Below are 23616 nucleotides of genomic sequence, written 5' to 3' on the forward strand. Positions count from 1 at the left end.
GAGCCACCAGGGAAGCCCCCTTGTAAGAAGGGAGGACACAGACTCAAAGAGAGCTCGGCCATGTGGAGACAGAGGCAGAGACCAGAGGATGCCGTCGCAAGCCCAGGAGCCCCTGGAGCCCCTAGGAGCCAAGAGGGGCAGGAAGGACCCTCCCCTGGACTCTGGAGAGAGCACAGCCGTGCTGGTGCCTTGATTTCAGACTTCTGGCCTCCACATCGTGAGGGAGTGCATTTGACCCGCCTGCCATAGGGCGCTCTGTTACAGCAGCTGCAGGAGCCTCACCCAGCAGACACTAGAGTTAAGACTCGAGAAGGGAAGTAGCCAGCCAAGGTCCCCGGGCTCAGGAGCAGCCAGGCTGGAAGGTCCCTACCCTGGCCCTGCTTCTGCTCCTTGCCGGCCCCTGCCACACGCGTCTAGAACACCTCCCATCTCCACTCACAGGCCTGCTGATTACAAGGAAAGATCTGTAAATGTCCCCAGTTCCGCGGTAGCCAAATTAGTATCATTACAGGAAAGAAGTCCAGATAAAAATACCCAAACCCAGGGAGCACCAGGGAGACCTTCAACCCATCCCCAGGGCAGCCTGTAGCACCCAGTCAAGCTGGGCAGCTGCCCACCTTCCAGGCCGGAGCTACCGTCCCCCTCCTGCCGGCCAGCATCGTGTGTGCGCACCGGGCACCCCGTTTGCCTTTTCCATCAACTAAACAAAGCAGAAGAGATGCGAATACAGCCTTGGAAAATCGGGTCAGCACATTCCTCCCTCCAGTCGCCAAAGAAAGTCAGAGTGGGGGGTGGGGGAGAGCTGGGGGTGGATAAATTACTGTGCCCGAGTCCAGCTGCACCAGGATGTAATAAAATGTGTTGCTAAGATACAAGTGCCAAAGAAGTTCATTAAAGGACACTTTAAACCGAGCTGCCAGACTCTTCTCCCTTTAAATGCTGCTTATTTGGTACCGTCCCTCGTGTTTATAATTAGATCCGCAATATGAGAGCGCGGCCTCCATTCAGGCCCACTCAGCAGACTCATTAATAAACTAACTTCAACAAGCCACCGGCTTCGGCCAGGGCTTGGGAAGCCAGGGAGAGGGGGCAGGGGCAGGGGGGTGGGACTGTTTTTATTTACAGAAATAGATCTGAGGGCCCCTTTTTATCTAAATGAGAAATGAAGGCTCTTAAGGAACCTCAACGGCCCTCCAGCCCCACTATCAACTGTTTTGTTCTAACAGCGCTGGGGGTTCCATGGTGGGGGTGTCAGGGGGAGCAGGCGGCTCAGGGTGGGGGGGCTCCAGGGTGGCGGGCTCGCTGGACCTCAGGACTCACCATAGGACTCCGATTCTCCCTGGAGCGCTGAACGTCAGCATCACACAGGAAATGACTAGGTCATGCCCCAGCCTGATGGAGCTGGTGGATGGACACCAGATCCCGTTGGGAGGTCAGGACAAGTGCCTGCTTCGGCTGGGCCTGGACAATGAGGGAGGAGCCAGGTGTCCAGGGCCTGGGGAGGGGCCGCAGAAGGGCAATCAGAAGAGGTGGTCCAGCCTGTGGGAGTGTCCTTCGGGCCAGCCCATTTAGAAAAAGCCTGAATGTTCCGCCCACATCCAAACTGCAGATTTCTTCTTAGCATGGGTTTCTGCCTCTCTTGGGGAGAAGGAAATGGCAACCCACTTCAGTATTCTTGCCTGGAGAATCCCGTGGAAAGGGAAGCCTGGGGGGCTGCTGTCCATAGGATCGCACAGAGTGGCACATGACTGAAGCAACTTAGCAGCAGCAGCTGCCTCTCTTGAAAAAAAAAAAAGATTTAAAAAGCAGGCTGCCTGGGGCCCATGCCCCACGACACGGGTGCTGCCAGGCCTGGCTGTCCCTGGGCCCAGGGCGCTCACCAGCCCGCCTGGCAGGGTCAGGGTCTTTGCTCCCGCAAGAGTCAGGGCATCTCAGGCGGTAATTGGGCCAGGACCAGACTCCAGATGAGCCTGGGCATCTCTGAAACACAGAACCTCAGCACCAGCCCGGCCTCCCATCCAGCCGCTGCTGGTGCCTGCCCCTCACTTCACTGTGAGGTGCCGGACGGGTGGTCGAAGGTCTCAGAACAAACAATCCCCAGGCAGAGCCCTCAGGAAGAGGATTCTCCAGCCTGGGAGCTGAAATCCGCCTTCTAAACGTACCTTCCAGGTTCTACTCTACATTCTGCCCCTTGAAAGGGCAGCTTTGGGACTTCTACGGTGGTCCAGTGGCTAAGACTCCACGATCCCAGTACAAGGAGCATAGGTTCAATTCCTAGTCAGGGAACTAGATTCCACAGGTTGCAACTAAGACCTGGGGCAACCAAACAAACAAATATTTTAAAAAAGAAAGAAAGAACCATTTTTTGTTCTTCATGGCAACCAGTTGGTGGTTTAAAGGCAGGGGCAAGCTGTCTGGAGAGGTCGGTCCCCGCCCTGTTCCATCTACTCTGGGACCTCCTTGCTTAGCTGTCACTGATTCGCCTGGCCACACTGGCCTTGACTAGAAACGCCCGGCACAACCCGTCTCAAGACCTTTGCAGAGGCTGTTCCCTCTGCCCGGGACACTCTTCCTGCAGAGAATCATGAGGGTCCATCCTCCAGCTTCTTCTGTAGGCCTTGAGCCACGCCTGAGGGCCCTCTCGACCCCCCTCCCTCCCCCCGCCCCCTCTGCCGGAGCACCCATCACCTTCCCCCCCAACCCTGGGACTCATCTGTGACGCTTCCTGCCTGTTATCTGTCTCCCTTCTAGGACTGTGAGTACGCCTCTCTCCACCGCCGTGTCCCCAGCGCCCAGCACTGAGTGGGTGCCCCGTGGCATGTGCCAAACTGTCACCATTCAGCCCTCAGTGGAGGCTGCCGCCCTTACCATCTGAGCGTTCTCTTCTGCACATGCCAGTGGGCACGCCCTGGGAGCAAACACCCAAGAGCCCAAGACACAGGGCTCTGCCTCCCTGTTTCCTTCCAGCCCCAGACGACACACCTGCCTGACCCCCAGGTCCAGCTCCTACTCTCAGCCCCAGGCACAGGCTCCCTGCAACGTGTCCACCGCCCAGTACCTGCGGCTGTAACAATGTCCAGGGCCCCCCTGACCTCTGTCCACAGCAACATGGGCGACTGTTCTGCCTGATCTCTTGTCCATCCAGGACAAGCCCAGGGAAGGACCTTCCTGAGTCCATGTCCCCTTCACAGCGACAGCTGGGAGAAGGAGGTTGGGTGATATAAGCAGATAAGGCTCGGTGAGGGCTGTCAAACTAGCTTAAGAAATAATCCTGCGTTCATCTGGGTGCATTTATCACTCCGAGACGCATTCATCACAGAGGAGAGTTGGTACCACTGATTGCAGGGAAGGCGGCTTGTCACTGGGTAACCTGCATCTCACATTAAATTCTGGATCACAGTCTCTAATATGTATATATTTTTAATTGCATTTTCAAGTTCATTTACATGTACAGATTGGCTTTCCGCCTGAGTGACATCAAAGGGAAATGCAGCGCCCTCCCTTCCTCTCCCCAGCCCCCCGACCCCCCACCCCCCAACCCCCGCCTTGTTTTCTTTCCTGGAGCAAAAAGCTTCCTCCAAAGTTGATGATGGCATCCCCCACAGACAGCCTGCAGGTATGTAGTCCCCAGGGAGGCCCCAAGAGACACCCCACATCTGCCATCTCAAGAAACTTTCTGAGGCCTCCACCCAAGAGCTCGAAAGGCAGCCATCATTTCCCCTGAAGACTGAGCTACACGTCCCCCCTCTCCGAATTACTGTCTTTTATCGCCTTTTCTATGTTGGAGGGTGACTTGGCAAACCCTGACAGACGCTTTCCTGTCTGAGAATGCTTCTTTACTTCCAAGAGCGGAGTCATGTGCAGGCATGGACCTTTCTGCAATTTACCTCCACCTACAGATCAAAGGTCAACCTGATAGACTACGTCCCATAAAACAAACAGTTCCAGAATGCACCATGTCCTGCGGAGCAACTGCTCTGGAGGTCTGATCACCTTTTGAACACCACCGCCTGAAAACCACTGCGTCGAGCTCCCCTCAGCCCAGCTGTTGGCACAAGGACATCATGTGTGGGACCCCAGAACGTCTCACCCAGCAGCCGCCCGTGTGGGCAAGCCGCCTCTGAAACAGCAGCAAACAGAATTCAAGGCTTAAACAAAAACAGTGGACTTCCCATGGGGCTGCGCTGCAGTCAGGATGATGGGGGGTGCCTGAGTGCCATCACCCCCCTGACTCGGGGCCAAAGTTTCAGCTGGGAGAAGGGGGCTTGGGGAGGCACTCTGCTAAGTCCTCCTGGTCTCGCCTACCCTACGCTTTATGCCGTCAGACCACGTCTGGGGGACTTATGCCCTCAGTCTCTGCCGAATCTCAAGTTTCGGTCCCAGTCCCAGCTGCGGACACACACAAATCCCAGCTTTGTCCACGGAGACAAAGCGCAACTCAGGGCTTCTGTGCCAACAAAAAGCCACAGGTGCCCGGCTGCTTACCCAGGCAGTAGCGTCTCGGGGACACCACCAGATTCCTGCTTCTCATATGACTGTTAATATCCTGTTGATAACATCTCCCTCTAACAGCTGTCCCACTAAAGGCGGGAATCGCACCCAGCACCCAAGACACGTGCCCTCAAGACCCTCAGGACAGCCTTGCCCGGGAAGCAGCATCGCCCCCATTTTAAACCAAGGACCCAGACAACCGGCTCCTCCTAGGCTACTGGGGGCTGACGACCACTCAACCCTGAACAAAAAAAAGAAAAATATCCCCCATGGACGTACTTCTTTATGCTGCGCTTTAACAAGACCAACACAGGTGCCAAGCAAAAAAAAAAACTAAAAGCAAAACGCAGCCCATCTGAGACTTCAGGGACGCCCGCTGGTGGCACTCAGAGGTCATCACGGGAAGGAAGCTGTATCAGCAATTTCTCACCACACTCAGGAAACTGCAACACTCGGGAAACAATAAGTAATGAACCCAAAGAGGCGGGGGCAGAGGGGGCCGGGGAACCTAACTCAAGGAAACATGTTCATTCCCTTTGAGAACAGAGGCCATTTCAAAACGAGAAGATGCCTCCCCCTTACAAAACAACAGCAATAATATTAAGAAGAAAAACTGAAGCGGCCAAGCAGGGAGGGGCTCAGGCCACAGCAGGATAAGAGGGCGAGGCTGCAGGTGCACTCGCTAGGGGTCAAGTCCAAACCTCCCACCGTGGACTCAGCTTCTCCACTGCGGAGACCCCTCTCTGCAGCCAGCCTGCCCCAGGCTCCCCACCCAGATGCCCAGCCCCTCCAATGTTCCATGACTTTCCACCGCAGTGTGAAGCTCCCACTCATCATCACCAACGGCTGAGAACTCGCGGGCGGTTCCCTCTGACGTCCTAACTCCGTTTTCTTTTACCGGGACCTGCGCCCAGGCATGGCATGACTTCGAACTCTTCGTATGCAGAGCCAGAAGGGCTGTCCAGCATAGGGGCTAAGACTGAGAGGCCACAGTGACCCCGAGCTGGCCCGCGGCTCCTCCACTTGCCAGCTGTGTGACCTCGACAGGCCACTCAACCTCTCTGGGCTTCCGCCAGCTCCCAAACAAAAAGGCAGGCCCCCTCCAAAGGGCGGGGCGAATAGGGACCCAGTTGGTCCATGGAGACCACGGGCAGGGTCCTGCCCAGGGTCAGCATTGGATGGGAAAGCTGCGGCCTGTGATACCCAGGTCCCAGTTGTTGAAGACTCGCCGTGGCCAGAGCTTCACGTCTCGTCTCATTTAATCCTGGCGGGTGCCGCGTCCCGGTTTCCGGAGCGCTCCCCACACACCAGCACATGGCTGCCTCCCACACTGTGCTGTTGGTTATTTCATTTTACAGCCCTCGAAGCATGGAGTTGGGTTTACAACTCCAGCCCACCCCATTGTAGAGCCTGCGCTCAACCTGTTTCTTACACGCCTCTTGGAGACAAAAGCTGAAAGCCTTGTGAGGACTTCCCTGGCAGTCCAGTGCTTAAGACCCTGCGCTTCCACTGCAGGGGGCACAGGTTCAATCCCTGGTTAGAGAACTAAGATCTAAAGAAACTCAGAGACTGCAAGGAAAACCAAATCCAGGGTCCTATTTCCTTCAAAGCTATAAATTCCAAACAGGGTGGGGGAGGTGAACAGTAGCTGCCCCCCCTCCCCAGAAAGCTGTTTCCCCAAAGTCCTTCTGTGTCTGGGGCAAGGGTCTCAGAGCGCAAGTCAACACACAACCCTCAAACTCCTCGTGTGTGACCTGAGACGCTGCCCCCGCGGAAGGGCCCCCACCACGAGCACGGCCCTGTGATGGGTTTCAATGGGCAGACCAGGTGGCGGCCACATTCAGTATCACTCACACGAATGGGGTGAAAACCTGCAATGAGCCCGCGATTCGGTCCTGGAAAGACAAAGGCGCTGGAGAAAAAAACTTGCTAAACCACAGAGCTGCTCATCGTAGCCAGCAGCTCTAATGAGGCATCGTGGGATTACCAAAGTTATTATCAGAGTCATCACAGTGAAAAAAATTCCAAGTTAATTGAAATCAATGGTACCGTTCCGACAGCAGGTGTTTTAAGAGGCTCACGAAACAAAGTCGGCTCCTTGGACTGGGAGAGATGGCACCGCCATCGTCCACCTCTACCAGGAGTGACAAGCAGCAAGGCTCCAAAGGGCGACCAGCAACTGAGCGAAGGTTCCAGCCCCACAGACACAGGGTAGGGTGTGGCAGGCGTGTCCTGGGGGCACCAAGGCCGCCAACGCATCCTAAGTCATTTCAGTCGTGTCCGACTCTCTGCGACCCCTTGGACTGTAGCCCCACAGGCTCCTCTGTCCGTGTGATTCTCCACGAAAGACTACTGGAGTGGGTTGCCATGCCCTTCTCCAGGGGATCTTCCCGACCCGGAGATCAAACCCAGGTCTCCTGGCAAGAATATTGGAGCGGGTTGTCATTTCCTTCTCCAGGGGATCTTCCAGACCCAGAGATGGCACCCACGTCTCTCACGCCTCCCTGCATCAGCAGGTGGGTTCTTTACCACTAGCGTCACCGCAGCCAACACAATTTTCTTCCAATCAACTCCTTCGCTCTGCTTGTTCGTTTACATCCACTTGCTCATCTATGATCCGGATTCATTTCAACAACCCGGCGAGGCAGTTTTAACCACTACACCCGCTTTATGGAGGACACACAAGGACTTGCTGGAAGCTACTCCACCAGAGGCAGGGGGCTGGGAGAGGAACCCTGGTGTCACCTCCAGCCCTCTGCTCTCCCGGCCACGCCATGCTCTACTCCAGAGGCAGGGGGCCAACTAGAGGCGGGGCAGGGGCTGAAACAGAGGGCACCCTCTCGGGGCCCCGAGCCATCTGACCCTGGGGAGCTGCCCTTCTCTGACATGCGCCACAGGGAAGACCCACTCACCCAGCCTGAGCCAAGTCACGAGATGACCCCGACAAATCACAACGTGTGTATCAAAGAGGTATCGGAAAGGCTCGCTGGAGAACACGGGTGCTGGACACAGCCGGGTGCTGGGTGTGCGATCAGACTCTTGCTTCTCGCAGACGCGGATGTCACTTTCTCAGGGCGACCCTGGGCACCTCATCACAGCACATCGCCACCGGCTGAGCCTGCTGTGAAGCCGCTCCAGTGCAGAGAGCTCCCGGGACAGTTCACGGGGGGTTACACCTGTCTCCCAACTACCTGTGAGACTTGGTGTGAGCAGAGACCCAGGGAAACCACTTTGGAAGGGTGAAGCCTCATACCATGAGATGTCGCTGTTACTAACAACATCACCCCCGCACCCTCACCACGCAGGGGCTCGTGAAATGCTTGTGGAATTAAACCGAGCTGTTTCCAAGAGGTGCCCAGCACACGATGTCAAGGGTAACAAGCAAGCGTAGTGGTAGTATGCTCAGGAGCGTGCCCACGAAGCATGTTTCTCCGTGTTACAAAGGCTGCGTGTGCACAGACCACAGCCTACGAACACCCCGGAGCCAGTGCTGCTCTGGCCCATATACCCAGAGCGGGCAGAAGAGGGGTCACGGTCTACGAGCCTCACACCCGCGCTGTGAAGTTTCCCCCCAACAAGCAGGTGTTGCTTTTACACTAAAAACTCTGTGAAAAACAGAATTCTCCCTGAGCTCCTAATGTTACAGAGATGATAGGAAGGATGTTAACTGCTGCCTTCCTCAGTAAGAGTCTACTGTAGCGGGAGAAAGGTAGATTATTTTTCTTCACAAATCCCTCCTTTCATGTTCGTAATATAATCCTGGACAAATGATCAACTGACTTTATACAGACTGCATAGACAGCGTGCATATTTACTGGCGCAGATCAATATGGCCCCTGAACAATGTGGGTTTGAACGGCTTGGGTCCACTTGCACACATATCCTTTTCAGTAGTAAATACTGCAGTCCTACATGGATGGCTGGTTGAACCCGAGGATACTGAGTCCCTATCTTATATGGAGGACGACTATATGCTGACCCCCCTTGTTCAAGGGTCAACTATACTATTCCTTATTATACAATTTATAAATAGTCTAAATAAGATCAGTAATAAAAGTGCAACCATGTGTTACGTACACACATAGGCACTTTTCTTCCTTAAACCAACTGAGCAGAGTTGCCCCAAGTCACCTTCTAGAAACATCCCCCACTCATTTCTCAGCTGTAAGGAGCTCTATGGAAGGCAGGAGGAGAAGGGTCCGCACACTGCCCCCTGCCCTCAAAGCCTGTCAGCCTCCTCCCCACATCACACATGGGTGTCACTGTCCCCGCAAGAACCTCCCACACAGGTGACAGACACTAGGTTGCGCGTTCGGCCAGCCGGGCCACACAGGGAGTGAACTTAGCCCTCCTTCACCCTCCTCCCGACTTCCCTCATGGCCCAGACGGTAAAGTTCAGTTCAGTTCAGTCGCTCAGTCGTGTCCGACTCTTTGCGACCCCCATGAGTCGCAGCACGCCAGGCCTCCCTGTCCATCACCAACTCCCAGAGTTCACTCAGACTCACGTCCATCGACTCAGTGATGCCATCCAGCCATCTCATCCTCTGTCGTCCCCTTCTCCTCCTGCCCCCAATCCCTCCCAGCATCAGTCTTTTCCAACGAGTCAACTCTTCGCATGAGATGGCCAAAGTACTGGAGTTTCAGCTTTAGCATCATTCCTTCCAAAGAAATCCCAGGGTTGATCTCCTTCAGAATGGACTGGTTGGATCTCCTTGCAGTCCAAGGAACTCTCAAGAGTCTTCTCCAACACCACAGTTCAAAAGCATCAATTCTTCAGCGCTCAGCCTTCTTCACAGTCCAACTCTCACATCCATACATGACCACTGGAAAAACCATAGCCTTGACTAGATGGACCTTAGTCGGTAAAGTAATGTCTCTGCTTTCGAATATGCTATCTAGGTTGGTCATAACTTTTCTTCCAAGGAGTAAGCGTCTTTTAATTTCATGGCTGCAGTCACCATCTGCAGTGATTCTGGAGCCCAAAAATATAAAGTCTGCCACTATTTCCACTGTTTCCCCATCTATTTCCCATGAAGTGATGGGACCAGATGCCACGATCTTCGTTTTCTGAATGTTGAGCTTTAAGCCAACTTTTCACTCTCCTCTTTCATCAAGAGGCTTTTGAGTTCCTCTTCACTTTCTGCCATAAGGGTGGTGTCATCTGCATATCTGAGGTTATTGATATTTCTCCCGGCAATCTTGATTCCAGCTTGTATTTCTTCCAGTCCAGCGTTTCTCATGATGTACTCTGCATATAAGTTAAAAGTATCTGCCCACAATGCAGGAGATCTGTGTTCGATCAGGAAGATCCCCTGGAGAAGTGATCGGCAACACACTCCAGTATTCTTGCCTGAAGAATCCCATGGACCAAGGAGCCCAGCGGGCTATAGTCCATAGGGTCGCAAGGAGTCAGACACAACCCAGCGACTAACACCTTCTCGCTCCCCCTCCTCTTAAGCTGCCCTAAAGCCCCAGGTCGTCTCCCAGACCAGGCACACAACCCAGGCCCTTTGCTCGGCATTCAGCGTCTTCCTGGCTCCAGCCCCAGCCTTGCCCTCTCTGCTGTCTGCCTGTCTCTCTCTCTCTTCCATGCTTCAACTGCTGGAAACTCGCCCACACCTGCAGGTCTCCTTGGGCCATTAGCTCTTAGCTGGGACACCAGCTCCTCCCGAACATGACCCCAGGCTTTCTGGAAGCTCCTTCTCCCCCAGGAAACTGTCTCTCATCTCCAGGGGCCTGCACAGCATGGTTTTCACAGGATTTTCTGGAATTCCCTTGACACATGGTCATCTATACCTCACTCTCTTGTGAGGTTTCCGAGACCAGAGGAGCTGCTGGTCTCACCTCTATGCTGCTCATTCCAAATGCAGGATTTTAAAAACCTGTTTCCTGTACGCCTACAGAGGACAACTCCTGGGACTCCTCTGGGGCTGGTTGCTGGTCCCCGCCAACCCACACACCCATCTTCTTAGTCATCTGCCTGTTCCACCAACACACATCCAGCACCAAGGCACTGCTCTTGGAACCTGGCGAAGAGGGTGGAGAGCGCAGCCCCCGCCCCTCAGGGAGCTTCCGGTCTAGCAGGGACAGTGGACTTCCATGAAGAGATGAAGATGGTAATGGCCAGTGGTCTCCAGAGCGGAAGATGCTCATGGTACCCAAGGCCCCTGCTGTGGAGCAGCCCAGGAGCAGCACTGTGGGGGGGTGAGGGGCAGGTGAGGGTCCCAGTGCAGAGGTCGAGCAGGGGCACAGGGCCAGCCCCCCACAGAGCAGCGGGAAACCACCAGAAGGGGTTCCTCAAGGAGCACTGTGATCTCGATCCGGTTCCAAGATGCTCACGCTAACTGAAGATGAACCAGGGAGGCACGAGGAAACGTCGTACACTGTTTCCAAGAGCCTGGGGGTGGAAACCACCCAAGTGCCCATCAGCTGGTGAACGGGCACAGGACGAGATCTCCCATACGATGGAAGGTCATTCAGACTTAAGAAGGAACCAAGTCCGACATGCTACAACTTGGGTGGACCTTGAAACATTCTGCTCGGTGAAAGCAGCCCAGCAGACAAAACCACACGGTATGACTCCACTCGTGCGTGGGTGCAGAACAGGCAACTCTGCAGCGACAGAAAGCAGGCCTGCAGACAGGAAGCGAACGAGTGGACGCCTGCGGCCTGGCGCAGGGATGCAAGGGGCGAGACCCGAAGGCTTTCTCACTGAGAGGATGAAAATCTTCTAAACGTTTTTTCTTGATTTTTGTTGGTCGATCTACAATGTTCTGCCAGCCTCTGCTGTACAGTGAAGTGAATCAGTTATGCTGCTTTTGTGGTTTAGCCGTCGCTAAGCCATCTCCAGCTCTTGTGACCCGTGGACTGCAGCCCGCCAGGCTCCTCTGTCCATGGGATTTCCCAGGCTAGAATACTGGAGTGAGCTGCCATTTCCTTCTCCAGGGGATCTTCCCAACACAGGGATGGAGCTCGCATCTCCTGCACTGGCAGGCAGATTCTTTACCAACTGAGCCACCTGGGAATCAGTTTTATATATATATATATATATATCCACTTTTTTTTAGATTCTTTCCCCACACAGGTCACTACAGAGCACTGAGCAGCGTTCCCTGCGCTATACAGCAGGCCTGATTAGCTATCCATTTCATACATACACTTCCCTCTCTAGTAACCATAAGTTTGTTTTCTACATCTGAGACTCTATTTCTGTTCTGTAAAGAAGTTCATTTGCATCATTTTTTTAGATTCCACATATAAGCAATATCACGTTTGTCTTTCTACTGGTTTTTCACTATGACGATCTCTAGGTCCATCTGCGTTGCCGCAAGAGGCATTATTTTGCTCTTGGAGACATCACTTTACCAACAAAGGTCCGTCTAGTCAAAGCTAGTCATGTATGGATGTGAGAGTTGGACTATGAAGAAGGCTGAGTGCCAAACAATCACTGCTTTTGAACCGCGGTGCTGGAAAAGACTCGTGAGAGTCCCTTGGACAGCAAAGAGATCAAACCAGTCAAACCTAAAGGAAATCAACCCTGAAAATTCACTGGAAGGATTGATGCTGAGGCTAAAGCTCCAATACTTTGGCCACCTGATGCAAAGGGCAAATTCACTGGAAAAGACCATGATGCTGCGAAAGACTGAGGGCAGGAGGAGAAAGTAGCAACAGAGGATGAAATGGTTGGATGGTACCACTGACTCAATGGACATGAGTTTGAGCAAGCTCCAGGTGATAGGGATGGACAGGGGAGCCTGGTATGCTGCGGTCCGTGGGGTCGCAGAGAATCAGACACGACTTGGCAACCGAACAACAACGGCTGGGTAATACTCTGAAGTAATACTCTGGCCACCTGATACGAAGAGCTGGCTCACTGGAAAAGACCCTGATGCTGGGTAAGACAGAAGGCAAAAGGAGAAGGGGGAGGCAGAGGATGAGATGGTTAGATAGCAACACCAACTCAATGGACATGAATTTGAGCAAACTCTGGGAGATAGTCGAGGACAGAGGAGCCTGGTGTGCTGCAGTCCATGTGGTCGAAAAGAATCTAACATAACTGAGAGACTGAACAACAATATCCTGAAAATATTCTAAAACTGATGGTGGTGATCAGCTGCAAGTATCTGTGAAGGTATAAAAAATACTTGACTGTACACTTTAAATGGGTGAAGTACGCAATATCTGAATTCTATTTCAATAATGTTTTTTAAGTGGTTGCAGTGAGAAGGCTACCGCAATCTTCCAGCTAAGAGATAATGGGGGAGGGACCAGAGGGGTGGACAGATGGAGGGGAAGAGAGACTCCGGGAAAACGCGGCTTGGATAAAAGTGTGGGTCCTAGAGAAGTGTGGGTCCCCTTGGCTGTGGCAGGGGTTGGGGGGGAGTAAGGGGTCACGGTCAAGTAGGGGGCACTTGGGGAAAGCCAGGACTGAGCCCCTTCTGTCCCAACCCTGTGCTCGTTTCCAGACTGTAAAAGATGGAGAGAAGATGTTTTCTTCTTCCCATGTAAAGGTGCTGTTTGAAGAATGACATCTTGAACTCTAGGTGAGGAAGACTGACATTTAGCCTCCTAGATTAGCACAGACTCGGGGTCAGAGCCTGGAGAATGAACATCCTTTAATGGAAGGGTTGAAAGCAACTGGGAAGCCTTCAGAATAGACCCACCCTGCAGTTCTGTTCGGTGAACGCTTCCACCGTGGGACCCCTCGGGTGTCCACCAGAGCTAGTGAATCACGGTGAAGACGTGATTCAGCGCCTGAGCGAATGCCACATACATAATACCTTTCAAGAAGACATATTTTTATTGCTGCACTTGAGGACAGCCCCTCGGAATCCAGAGTTCATCAAATCGATGCATCGGGCGGCATGCAAGGCCCCAAGTTCACTGGGCAGTGCAGTGGGGGGGGGGTGGGCGGGGAAGCGGGGGGAGTAAGATCTCTGCCTGACCAGCATGCCCTGCAGTTCATACCCGAGATCCTCTCACTCCAAGCTGAAGCTGAACTTGGGTGAAGATGCCTGCTTCACATGGCGTTTGTGTTGTGCTGAGAACTCCAAAGAAGAAAAAAAAAAAAAAACCCTGCGGTATTTATGATGGGCCTGTTATTTACGCGGAAGTGCTTGTTGCTTGACAATTTAGATAAAAATGTTACTGCTTCTCTGCATGCGCTGCAAATTCATGGCGTAAAACCACTGGAGCAACTAATGGAGTCTTCACACATCATATCTTGTTAAAGACAAGAGGTCCTTCCTCCATGGGGGTCACAGCCCAGTGGTGCGGGGGCCACCCCCAGAACGCAGCCTGGCCACCGAGGGCTGCTGACCAACTACCCACAGCTCCCGCTTTTTTTAAAAAAAAAGAAAAAAACATGAACTCTGTTTTCAATTAGCCTGGCCACCAAGGGCTACTGACCAACTCCTACAGCTTCCTCTTTTTTAAAAAAAAAAAAAAAAGTGAACTCTGTTTTCAAACAGCAAGGTCCTACAGATGCTGGTTTCCCATTTATCCCCTAGTCCAGCAATGGTGGAAGAAACGCCGGACACTCACACACAATTTGCATCTCTCTACTTCTGACCAAGGAACAACCTATCTGCTCCTAGGAAGTCCTGGAAAAACATCTCCAAGCCTTCGGCCGTGCTTCCAGAAGTAACTGAAAAAAATTCCAGTGCCAAGGGCACAAATGGGAAATTGATGGCTAGGCACCAAAAGATATTACTCGATGCTATTGTATTTCTAACAAATGTGGATAATGAGGCCATCCGTCCATTTTACTATCCAGTTCATCACTTTCACGGGTGCACTTTTAATTGAAACCTAACCTTTATATGCCATCGTCCAAGCGGCAGCAGGACAGAAACACATCTCCGGAGGGGAAGATGGTGTGAGTTTTTCCCCCAAGCAAACCTCTCAAGCAACACTACCCTTACTTTTCTGTTGAGTTGAAAGCAAACTCTGAAACACTACTGGCTTTTTCAGCTCTGATCGTCCATTCCAGCTCCTTGGGCAGGTGCTGGGATAACCAAGCAGAGCCCATCACCCCTCTTCGAGAGACCCCTGGTGCAACACTTAATCACCTCCAAGGGCTCATTCCTCCGACCCTTTCCCCAGCCAAGCTGCCAACCTCTACCAAACTCTCCCAAGGAGACAGAGGTGAGTAAATGTTAAGTCTACTAACTCATTTCATAGGTGACCTCTGAAAGATTCCACCGCGGAGCTCGGGAGAGCCGAGGCAGCTTTATTAGCATGCTACACCACGGCCCCAGCTCCCTCCCTCCCTCTTTTATGAGCCCCTGCTATATAAAATGCCACAAAGGAAAAAGGAAAAACAACCCGCTCACAGTGACAAACACAAGTTCCTATGGCCAGGACAAACGCTGGCCGCTTCCCAGACGTTATTTTTAGTCATCTCAGACAGAAATATTTTTAAAAGGTCAGGGAACAAAAGTTTTCCTTGTTCTCTTTCTTCCTTTTTTTAAACACACACTCACACACACAAAAAAGATGGAGGTACATTCCGTTCAGCAGCATCCTTCTCCGAGTTCAGATTTAAAGGCAAAGGCAGACCGGAGTAGGACGGCTCCTCCCCGCACCCCCCGCCCCCACCAGCAGCACCCGCAACCTTCAAACACGATTTTCAAATGTTTCTCTCCCCGGCCTCATCTAAATTCAGGCATGACAGATAATAAATAGCTACTCATTTACTATCATCATAAAAATTTAAACAGCCTGGAAATAGTTGCTACAATACAGAAAGGAGCAAACCTAAGCTCCGAAAAGCCACTCCAAATAGTGAAACTATTGCCACGTATTGCAGAAGCACACATAAAGAGACATTGTTGCGAGGAGAGCTGCCGGCTTAGTGGAATTTTCTCTTTTAAACCTTCTACTCGGAGCAGAAGAGTCAACAACTTGCCGTTTTACCCAGTGGGCGAAAAAAAAAAAAAAGGAGCTTAGGAACCCTCATCTACCACAAGCTACCAGATTTGGTGATGGATTTTTTAAGTATGTGATTTGATTTCACACAGTGATTAAACATCTTTGTGCTAAGCGCAGAAGGGTCTCCCAACCCCTCCCCCTCCAAAAATGGCATCAAAGCAATCAAAATGGTAATGCCGGGCCTGGGTCCCCTCCCCCGCCCCCCCCCCCCGCGAACTCCCCGACTTCGCCGGAGCCGCGCGCCGGGCGCCCCCCCTTCTCCGACGGGAATGGAAGCTTCCACTCCCGGGCGGGGGCGCGCGGCCGGGGAGGGGGACCGCGGCACCGCGGGAAAGGGGTTAACGCGTTCGTCCCCACCGGCGCGTCCAGCCCGACGCCCCCGACCAGGAGCCGACCCGCGGCAGCAGCCGTCTTTCTTTCCGCAGCCCCCGGCCCCCTCCTCCTCTTCTGCACGCCCCCCTTCCACCACTTTGCAACTTTAAAAAGATTCGAAACGCACACCCGGCCTCCGAGTTCTCCCTCGCCGGGGTCGCCGCCAACCCCCGCCAGCCACGTCCACGTCTCGCCCCTACACCGACCATCCCTCCGGGGAGCCGGGGGTACTTCGGATCTAGCCCGCCCCCGACCCGGAGTTGAGGGAGCGAGAAGGGGACCAGATCGGGGGGCGGGGGCGGGGGCGGTCCAAGTTTGAAGCTGACGCCGGCGACCGGCATTCCGAAGGAAGCGCGATCGAAGGCCCGGGGGGCAGGAGGGGGGGCTCGGCGAGGCGTGGCGGGGCGGGGGGAGCGGGCCGGCGGGGCGGGCGGAGGGAGGGGAGGAGGGGGCCGCGGGGACGGAGCCGGCGCCCCCGCCCCCGCCAGCCTCGGAGCCCCGAGAGCGCCATTGGCTGCGCCGCTCAAAGTTCTCGGCTTGGGAAAGGGGCGGGGGTGCCAGTGTGGGGAGGGGGCGTGGGGGGAGGGGCGCCGAGGGGGAGGGGCGGGGGAGGGGCGGGGGCGGGGAGGGAGAGGGGGCGGGGCGCGCGGCTGGCCGCGCTCCGGCGGCGGCGGCCTCTGTTCGCGGTGCTGAAACCCCTCTAGCGCTGAGCTCCGCGCAACTAAGTCACAATGGACAACTTTTCCTCACCGAGGGGGCCGGGAGGGGTCAGTGGCCGGGCCCCCCGCCCCCCCACCCCTACGGCGAGCAGCTCCTCGCGGGCCCCAGTGGACACCCGATGCCCGAAGACCCAAAGTTGGGCAGAACCGAGGGGTCCCGGGGGCGCCTTTCTTTTGTTCCCCGGGAGCTGGCTGGCGTCAGGTTCCGAGAATAAAAGTGATGCCGGAGAAGTGGGAGGGGAGGGGGGAGCCCGGAGGAAGAACGATTTCTTTAAGATTTGCGCCGTAAACCACCCCCCCCAAATCCACTTCCAAGGAGTTTGGTGTCCAGGCCCGAATGACCGCCCCCTCTCTCCGCCCCCTGACGCCCGGGGGAGGCCGGGGACGGGGGCGGTTGGGCGGGGGGCACCGAGCGGGAGAAATGTCCACATTCCAAAAACATGTCCACCAACTCAAAATGGACGCCGGGCTGCTCGCCGCCTTTTAAGGGCAGCTTCTCTCCTTCGGCCACGGCAGGAGCCGCGCTGCCCCTCGCCTCGGCCTCCAAGACCCTGGCCCCTTCTTCCCAGAAGCAGGGGATGGGCGGGTAACTTTGAAGACCGCAGAGACTCCTTTGGGAGTCTGAGCGCGCGGCGCCGAGGCCAGCACTTTTTAGGGTGCTACCCAAGTGCCCGGTGACCCCCTCCTAGTCCCCCCACCCCGCCACCCTGGACGGGGGACAGGCTCTGGCTCGCTTACTTGTTTGTCGCTGAGCGCGGCGATCCGCGGCTGCCGCTCGTGCAGCTGTTTCTTGAGGTCGCCGTTCTGCGGAAACACGGAGGCGCGGGCTCAGGCCGGCCGCCCCGGGGTGGGGGTGGGGGGTCCAGTGCGCCCGGGGCCCCGCGGGGCCGCCGCCCCCACCCCGCCCGAGTTCTCCCGGCCGCGTCCCGCACGCGAGGTGGCCGGGCAGTGCCGCGCGGGGCCGCTTACCTGTGGCTGCCGCCTCATCGGGGCAGCTCGCGGGGCGGGGCGGGGGCCGCGGCCACCCGGCGGCGCGCCCCGAGCCGTGCAAGTTTGCAGGCCGGGGTGCGTGTGCGAGGGAGTGTGAGTGTGTGCCGGGGGTAGGGGGGAGGAACAAAGAGCCAAGTAAACACGGCGAGTCCGTGTCGAGCAAAGCTCATAAATATTCAAGTCGCGTCCTGATCTCCCCAACACATACACACACACGCGCGCGCGCGCGCACGCCGCAACACCGCCCGGGCTCCGGCCGCCGAGCCGCTGCTCGCCCAAACAACAATCGCCAAAACTACTTTTGCAAACTGTGCAGGATTGCACCGGGGGGGTGGGGGCGGGGGGGGGTGGGCGTACCCACTCACACTCACACACACACATACCGGGCAAGCGCACGCAGGGGGCCCTCTCCTGGGACCCTCGTCCTGCAGATCCTGCCCGAGAAAGAGAAGACACTGGGTTCGGGTCCCACGTGCTCCCGATCCCTCAAACTGTGCAGGATTGCACGAAACGGAGGGGGGGCGGCGCAGAGAGGAAGCCCAAAAGGGAGTCCGTTCATGTACACACTCCCCCCATCCCTGGAGCAGCAGGCTTAAAGGAGGGGGCTTCTCCAGCTCTGCGCGCCCTGCGACGAAAAGGACGCCGGGCTCCGGACCCCGGACCCCGGACCCCCGGCCCCCGAGGCCGGCAGCCCCCGACCGCCTACCTGGTGGCGCGCGAGTTCCACGGCGAGCGCCTCGGGCCGGCTCTGCAGCTCCATCTCGGCAACTTGGGCAGCACTTTGCGCTCACTTTGGCCCCGGCTCCCGGGGAGTTGCGTGGCTCCGCGGGGATCGGGACGGACGCGGGCAGATCGGGTCTCCCTGGATGGTGGGGGGGGGGGCGGGGGGTGGACACGAGCCCCCTCCCCCAGGGCCGAAAAGGGAGGGAGGGGGGTCTGGAGAGCGGATGGGGGGAGAGAAAGGCGGCCGCGCGCCCCCTCAACTCCTTAGGCAGCCCGGCAAGTTGCGCCGAGTTCCGGGGCTGCGGGCGCGGCCAGGCGCATGGCGCCCCCGACTCCCGGCCCCGGCGCCGGGAGCCCCCGCGCAGCCCCTGCGCGAGCTGCGGGGCGGCAGGGACTATATTTCCTCCGGCGCGCGCCTGGATCTCGCTGGGGCCTCGGCAAAGTTGTGCCTCGGCACGATGCTAATTCGGGCAGTGCCCGGATGCAGCGGGCCGGGGCGGCGGGGGGCGGGGCCCGACCGCGAGCCCGCCCCTGCTCGGCCCCGCCCCCTGGCCTCGCCCCGCCCCCAGCCGCCCCTACCCCTCCCCGCCCGCGCTTGCGCACTGCCGCCCCGCCGCGACCCGGCGCCGGGATCGCCGAACAAAAGTGGCTCCTGGCGGCGCTCCCGGCCGCTCTTCTTCTCCGCCCCCACCTCCAGCCAAACCCGCGGGAAACGGGACCACGCCAGCCCGAGGTTAGGGACACTTTCCAGTGGGACGGGAGATGGCCCACTTTCCCATTCCTGGTCTCCTCTGGCTCTCGCCTCATCCCTCTTTGCCCGTCTTCTCGTACTTCATTTAAGTTGTCTTCCATCCACTCCTGCCCCCGGTACACTAAGCGCGGCCACTCAGGAGATTAACTTAGTCATGTCTCCAGATTCCTCCACCGCCTGATGGCCACCGTGTTGTTTAAACAGTCTGAAAATTGATCTCTTGACTGTACCTTTAATGATTTTTTTTTTTACACTCACAATTAAACTCTCAACAGATGTCATTGGAATTTTTTAAGACTGGTGTTAAAAATCGTAGACGTGCCCGGTCAATGTGACATGAAACAATTATAACCACAGCTGCGGAGATCCCATTTTAGAACTCCCAGCCCCGCAGCCAGGAGGTTGACGTCTATGAGTGGACATAGCATCGTGGAGTTACCATCTTCATCAATTAACGTTGGAAAGCTTTGTGCCGTGTTGGTAGCATCCTACTATGTTTGAGAGAAGCTGGGGAGAAATGGTGCAACCATATTACTCAAACTAAACTGTTAAACGTTTACACTGATAAATTACTGTAGGTTCACATTCCTCTGCAGCACACAAAATACCCCAGCGAACGCAGGCAACAAATGGCCCTTTTAGTGTATGTCAACATGCCGCTCCCTTGCTTCTATTGTCAGCAGAAGTTGTTGGAATTTTTTTTCAAGTCAGGACCCTAAGGTCCTTCTGGCCTCCTATTCAGGGCATTTGGCGGTGACTTCTGTGTTTGTTGGGCCTTGAAAGTGTGGGGGCTTCTTCTCCCCGACCCCAGTACTAGCCAGTACTAGCCTTTAGGAGGCCCTTAAGTGAGGAATCGCTGTGATTACTTTGTGAGCTTTGCTGAAGACTCACAAAACTATGGCCTAAGTACCATATGACCATGGGTTTGGTCGAGCAGGGCTCACCAAATGCAATCCAAAAAGGCTGGCTCTGGCTCCTTCCATTCCAGGTTCAGCCCAGCTTGGATGGGGTCCCCTCTACCTGGCGCTTTACCTGGGCAGCCAGGTAAAGTGGACTGCCCAGGCACCTGTGTTCCAAGAGCCAGAGTGACAGGATTCCTACTATAATCTGTAAATGTCACTGGATTTTAGTAAAATTTCATAATAAGTTCGTTGGGCATGTATGTAATTGAATCAACAGAAAGGACGTTCAAGTTGTCCATAACCTGCACAGACTCTGGGAGATGCTGGTCCTGTTTACAAGTGTACATTATTTAATCCAAGTTGCCGTGATGATCCTGTACATGCGCCTCTGTTGTTTTCAGAGTTACCCAGGTCCTGAGCCAGCAACAAATGCCAGGGGCTGGGTGCTCTCTGAGAGAAAGGGAATTGGTTACGTGGAGGGAGAAAAACTTAGCAAGAATCCTTGGCCGCTGCTGCATACGCACTTTATCCTGAATGTGACTAGCACATGAGCCTATCCTCCCTAGGCCCATGTTACACGCCCCATCAGAATGCCCTTTCTCTCAGAACCCGCCTTTTAAAGTCCTCTTGGTTCTCCAAGATCGACTTCAAATGCTGCCTTTTCTGGGAACTTCTAACTTCTACACATCAGTTCTTTACTCCTCCCTCTCACCATGAAGAACTTATGTACAAGGGGGACTTCTGCCCCATAACCGAGGTCATGGCTTCCCTCCTGTGGCCTGAGCTGAACCTGAGCCTGGAGTGTGGGCAGAACACAGTACAATAAGCCCCTACTTAAGAACCTTCATGGTGTGAACTTTCAAAGAGGTGAACATGCGTTCCATCAACATCAGAATGAGCAAATTTGCAGCTTGCCCTCTGTCTCCTTTCCCAGGTGGCTCAGTGGTAAAGAATCCACCTGCTAATGTGAGACACAAGAGACTTGGGTTCGATCCCTGGGTCGGGAAGATTCCCTGGAGGAGGAAATGGCAACCCATTCCAGTGTTCTTGCCTGGGAAATCCCATGGACAGAAGAGCCTGGCGGGCAACAGTCCATGGGCTCTCTAAGACTTGGACACAACTGAGAAGGCACACAAGCCTCTGTCTCCTATTACTGAAAATTGTTCAGCTCCACCATCTTACTCTTCTTGACTGTTCGATGCCAGCTCCTGTGTGCCAGCTGTTGTACTGTACCACTGTACTTTTCAAGGTACTGTACTGAAAGATTAAAAATGCTGTCTTTATTTTTACTGTTTTTTTTAAATGTATTATTTATTTGATAAGTATTATCAACCTATTACAGTACAGTACTATGTAGCCGATTGTGTTAGTTGGGTACCTAGGCTAACTTTGCTCAACTTACTAACAAATTGAACTTACAGACATGCTCTTGGAACATAACTCATTTATGTGTAAGGGACTGACTATATATGGATATTGAAGAGAGGAACAGAAAGTAGGGGCTAGAGCCAAGTAGATGCTTCCCTGATGAATAAGTGAGTGGGGGGGATGAGTGAATGAATGAATGCTAAAAGGGAGATGTGCTTAGTTGCTCAGTCATGTCTGACTGTTGCAACCCCATGGACTATAGCCTTCCAGGCTCCTCTGTCCATGGGATTCTCCAGGCAAGAATACTGGAGTGGGTTGCCATTTCCCTCTCCAAAAGGGAGATACATTTCATTTTTGGAAAGGTGGGCTATTAACCATGACCAAAGATGTGAGCAGTGTTTGCAGTTCAACATGGCATCCAGATGTCTCTTCACTTACACTGTGGTCAAGTGTACTGGGCACCTGAACAGGAGCTTGGATATCTGGGTTTGAGCCTTGGGTCTACTCCTTAAGAGGCTCCAATCTTGCACAAGTTTCTCAACATCTCCTAGCCTTCGTAACCACAGCTTACCCCCAGACCCACTCAGTTTCTCCTGGCCCTGGATGTTGGCTGCTTGCTCACTGGAGAGCCCCAATCACAGCCCCCACCCCTTAACTGGTCTTAAAGTGAGAAAACAGAAATTAAGGCAACAATTCCATTCACCATTGCAACAAAAAGAATAAAATACTTAGGACTATATCTACTGAAAGAAAAAAAAAGACCTATATATAGAAAACTAGAAAACACTGATGAAAGAAATCAAAGAGGACACTAATAGATGGAGAAATATACCATGTTCATGGACTGGAAGAATCAATATAGAGAAAATGAGTATACTACCCAAAGCAATCTATAGACTCAATGCAATCCCTATCAAGCAGAGCTAGAACAAGTAATTTCACAATTTGTATGGAAATACAAGAAACCTCGAATAGCCAAAGCAATCTTGAGAAAGAAAAATGGACCTGAAGGAATCAACCTGCCTGACTTCAGGCTCTACTACAAAGCTACAGTCATCAAGATAGTATGGTACTGGCACAAAGACAGAAATATAGATCAATGGAACAAAATAGAAAGCCCAGAGATAAATCCACACACCTATGGACACCTTCTCTTTGACAAAGAAGGCAAGAATATACAGTGGAGAAAAGACAATCTCTTTAACAAATGGTGCTGGGAAAACTGGTCAACTACTTGTAAAAGAATGAAACTAGAACACTTCCTAACACCACACACAAAAATAGACTCAAAATGGATTAAAGGTCTAAATGTAAGACCAGAAACTATAAAACTCCTAGACGAAAGCATAGGCAAAACACTCTCCGACATAAATCACAGCAGGATCCTCTATGACCCACCTCCCAGAGTAACGGAAATAAAAGCAAAAATAAACAAATGGGACCTAATTAAACTTAAAAGCTTTTGCGCAACGAAGGAAACTATAAGCAAGGTGAAAAGACAGCCTTCAGAATGGGAGAAAAGAATAGCAAATGAGGCAACTGCCAAATAATTAATCTCAAAAATATACAAGCAACTCCTGCAGCTCAATTCCAGAAAATAAATGACCCAACCAAAAAATGGGCCAAAGAACTAAACAGACATTTGTCCAAAGAAGACATACAGATAGCTAACAAACACATGAAAAGATGCTCAACATCACTCATTATCAGAGAAATGCAAATCAAAACCACAATGAGGTACCATCTCATGCCAGTCAGAATGGCTACTATACAAAAATCTACAAACAATAAATGCTGGAGAGGGTGTGGAGAAAAGGGAACCCTCTTACACTGTTGGTGGGAATGCAAACTAGTATAGCCACTATGAAGAACAGTGTTGAGATTCCTTAAAAAACTGGAAATAGAACTGCCATATGACCCAGCAATCCCACTGTTGGGCATATACACCTAGGAAACCAGAAATGAAAGAGACACGTGTACCCCAATGTTCATCGCAGCACTGTTTATAATAGCCAGGACATGGAAACAACTTAGATGTCCATCAGCAGACGAATGGAGAAGAAAGCTGTGGTACATATACACAATGGAATATTACTCAGCCATTAAAAAGAATACATTTGAATCAGTTCTGATGAGATGGATGAAACTGGAGCCGATTATACAGACTGAAGTAAACCAGAAAGAAAAACACCAATACAGTATACTAATGCATATATATGGAATTTAGAAAGATGGTAACGATAACCCTATATGTGAGACAGCAAAAGAGACACGGATGTATAGAACAGACTTTTGGACTCTGTGGGAGAAGGGGAGGGTGGGAAGATCTGAGAGAATAGCATCGAAACATGTATATTATCATATACGA

The 23616-nt window shown here is 53.5% G+C and overlaps 1 protein-coding gene across 2 annotated transcripts in view; it reads right to left on the minus strand.

The window, feature by feature from the left end:
- PHF21B (PHD finger protein 21B) overlaps positions 1-18702 on the minus strand; it is an 84800-nt gene extending 66098 nt beyond the window's left edge. Inside the window, exons 1-2 of one of the 2 annotated variants that reach the window (XM_069581758.1) lie at positions 18211-18702; positions 17253-17318 (exon numbers count right to left, since the gene is read on the minus strand). In XM_069581758.1, the coding sequence (XP_069437859.1) occupies positions 17253-17318; positions 18211-18264 (120 nt within the window). In that variant the 5' untranslated portion in view covers positions 18265-18702. Of the gene's footprint in view, positions 1-17252; positions 17319-17483; positions 17502-18210 lie in introns of those variants that run through there. The other variant, XM_069581759.1, reaches the window with a different exon arrangement.
- Positions 18703-23616: the final 4914 nt, after the last annotated feature.

This window comes from Ovis canadensis, chromosome 3, assembly GCF_042477335.2.
Source record: "Ovis canadensis isolate MfBH-ARS-UI-01 breed Bighorn chromosome 3, ARS-UI_OviCan_v2, whole genome shotgun sequence".
Taxonomy (NCBI): Eukaryota; Metazoa; Chordata; class Mammalia; order Artiodactyla; family Bovidae; genus Ovis; species Ovis canadensis.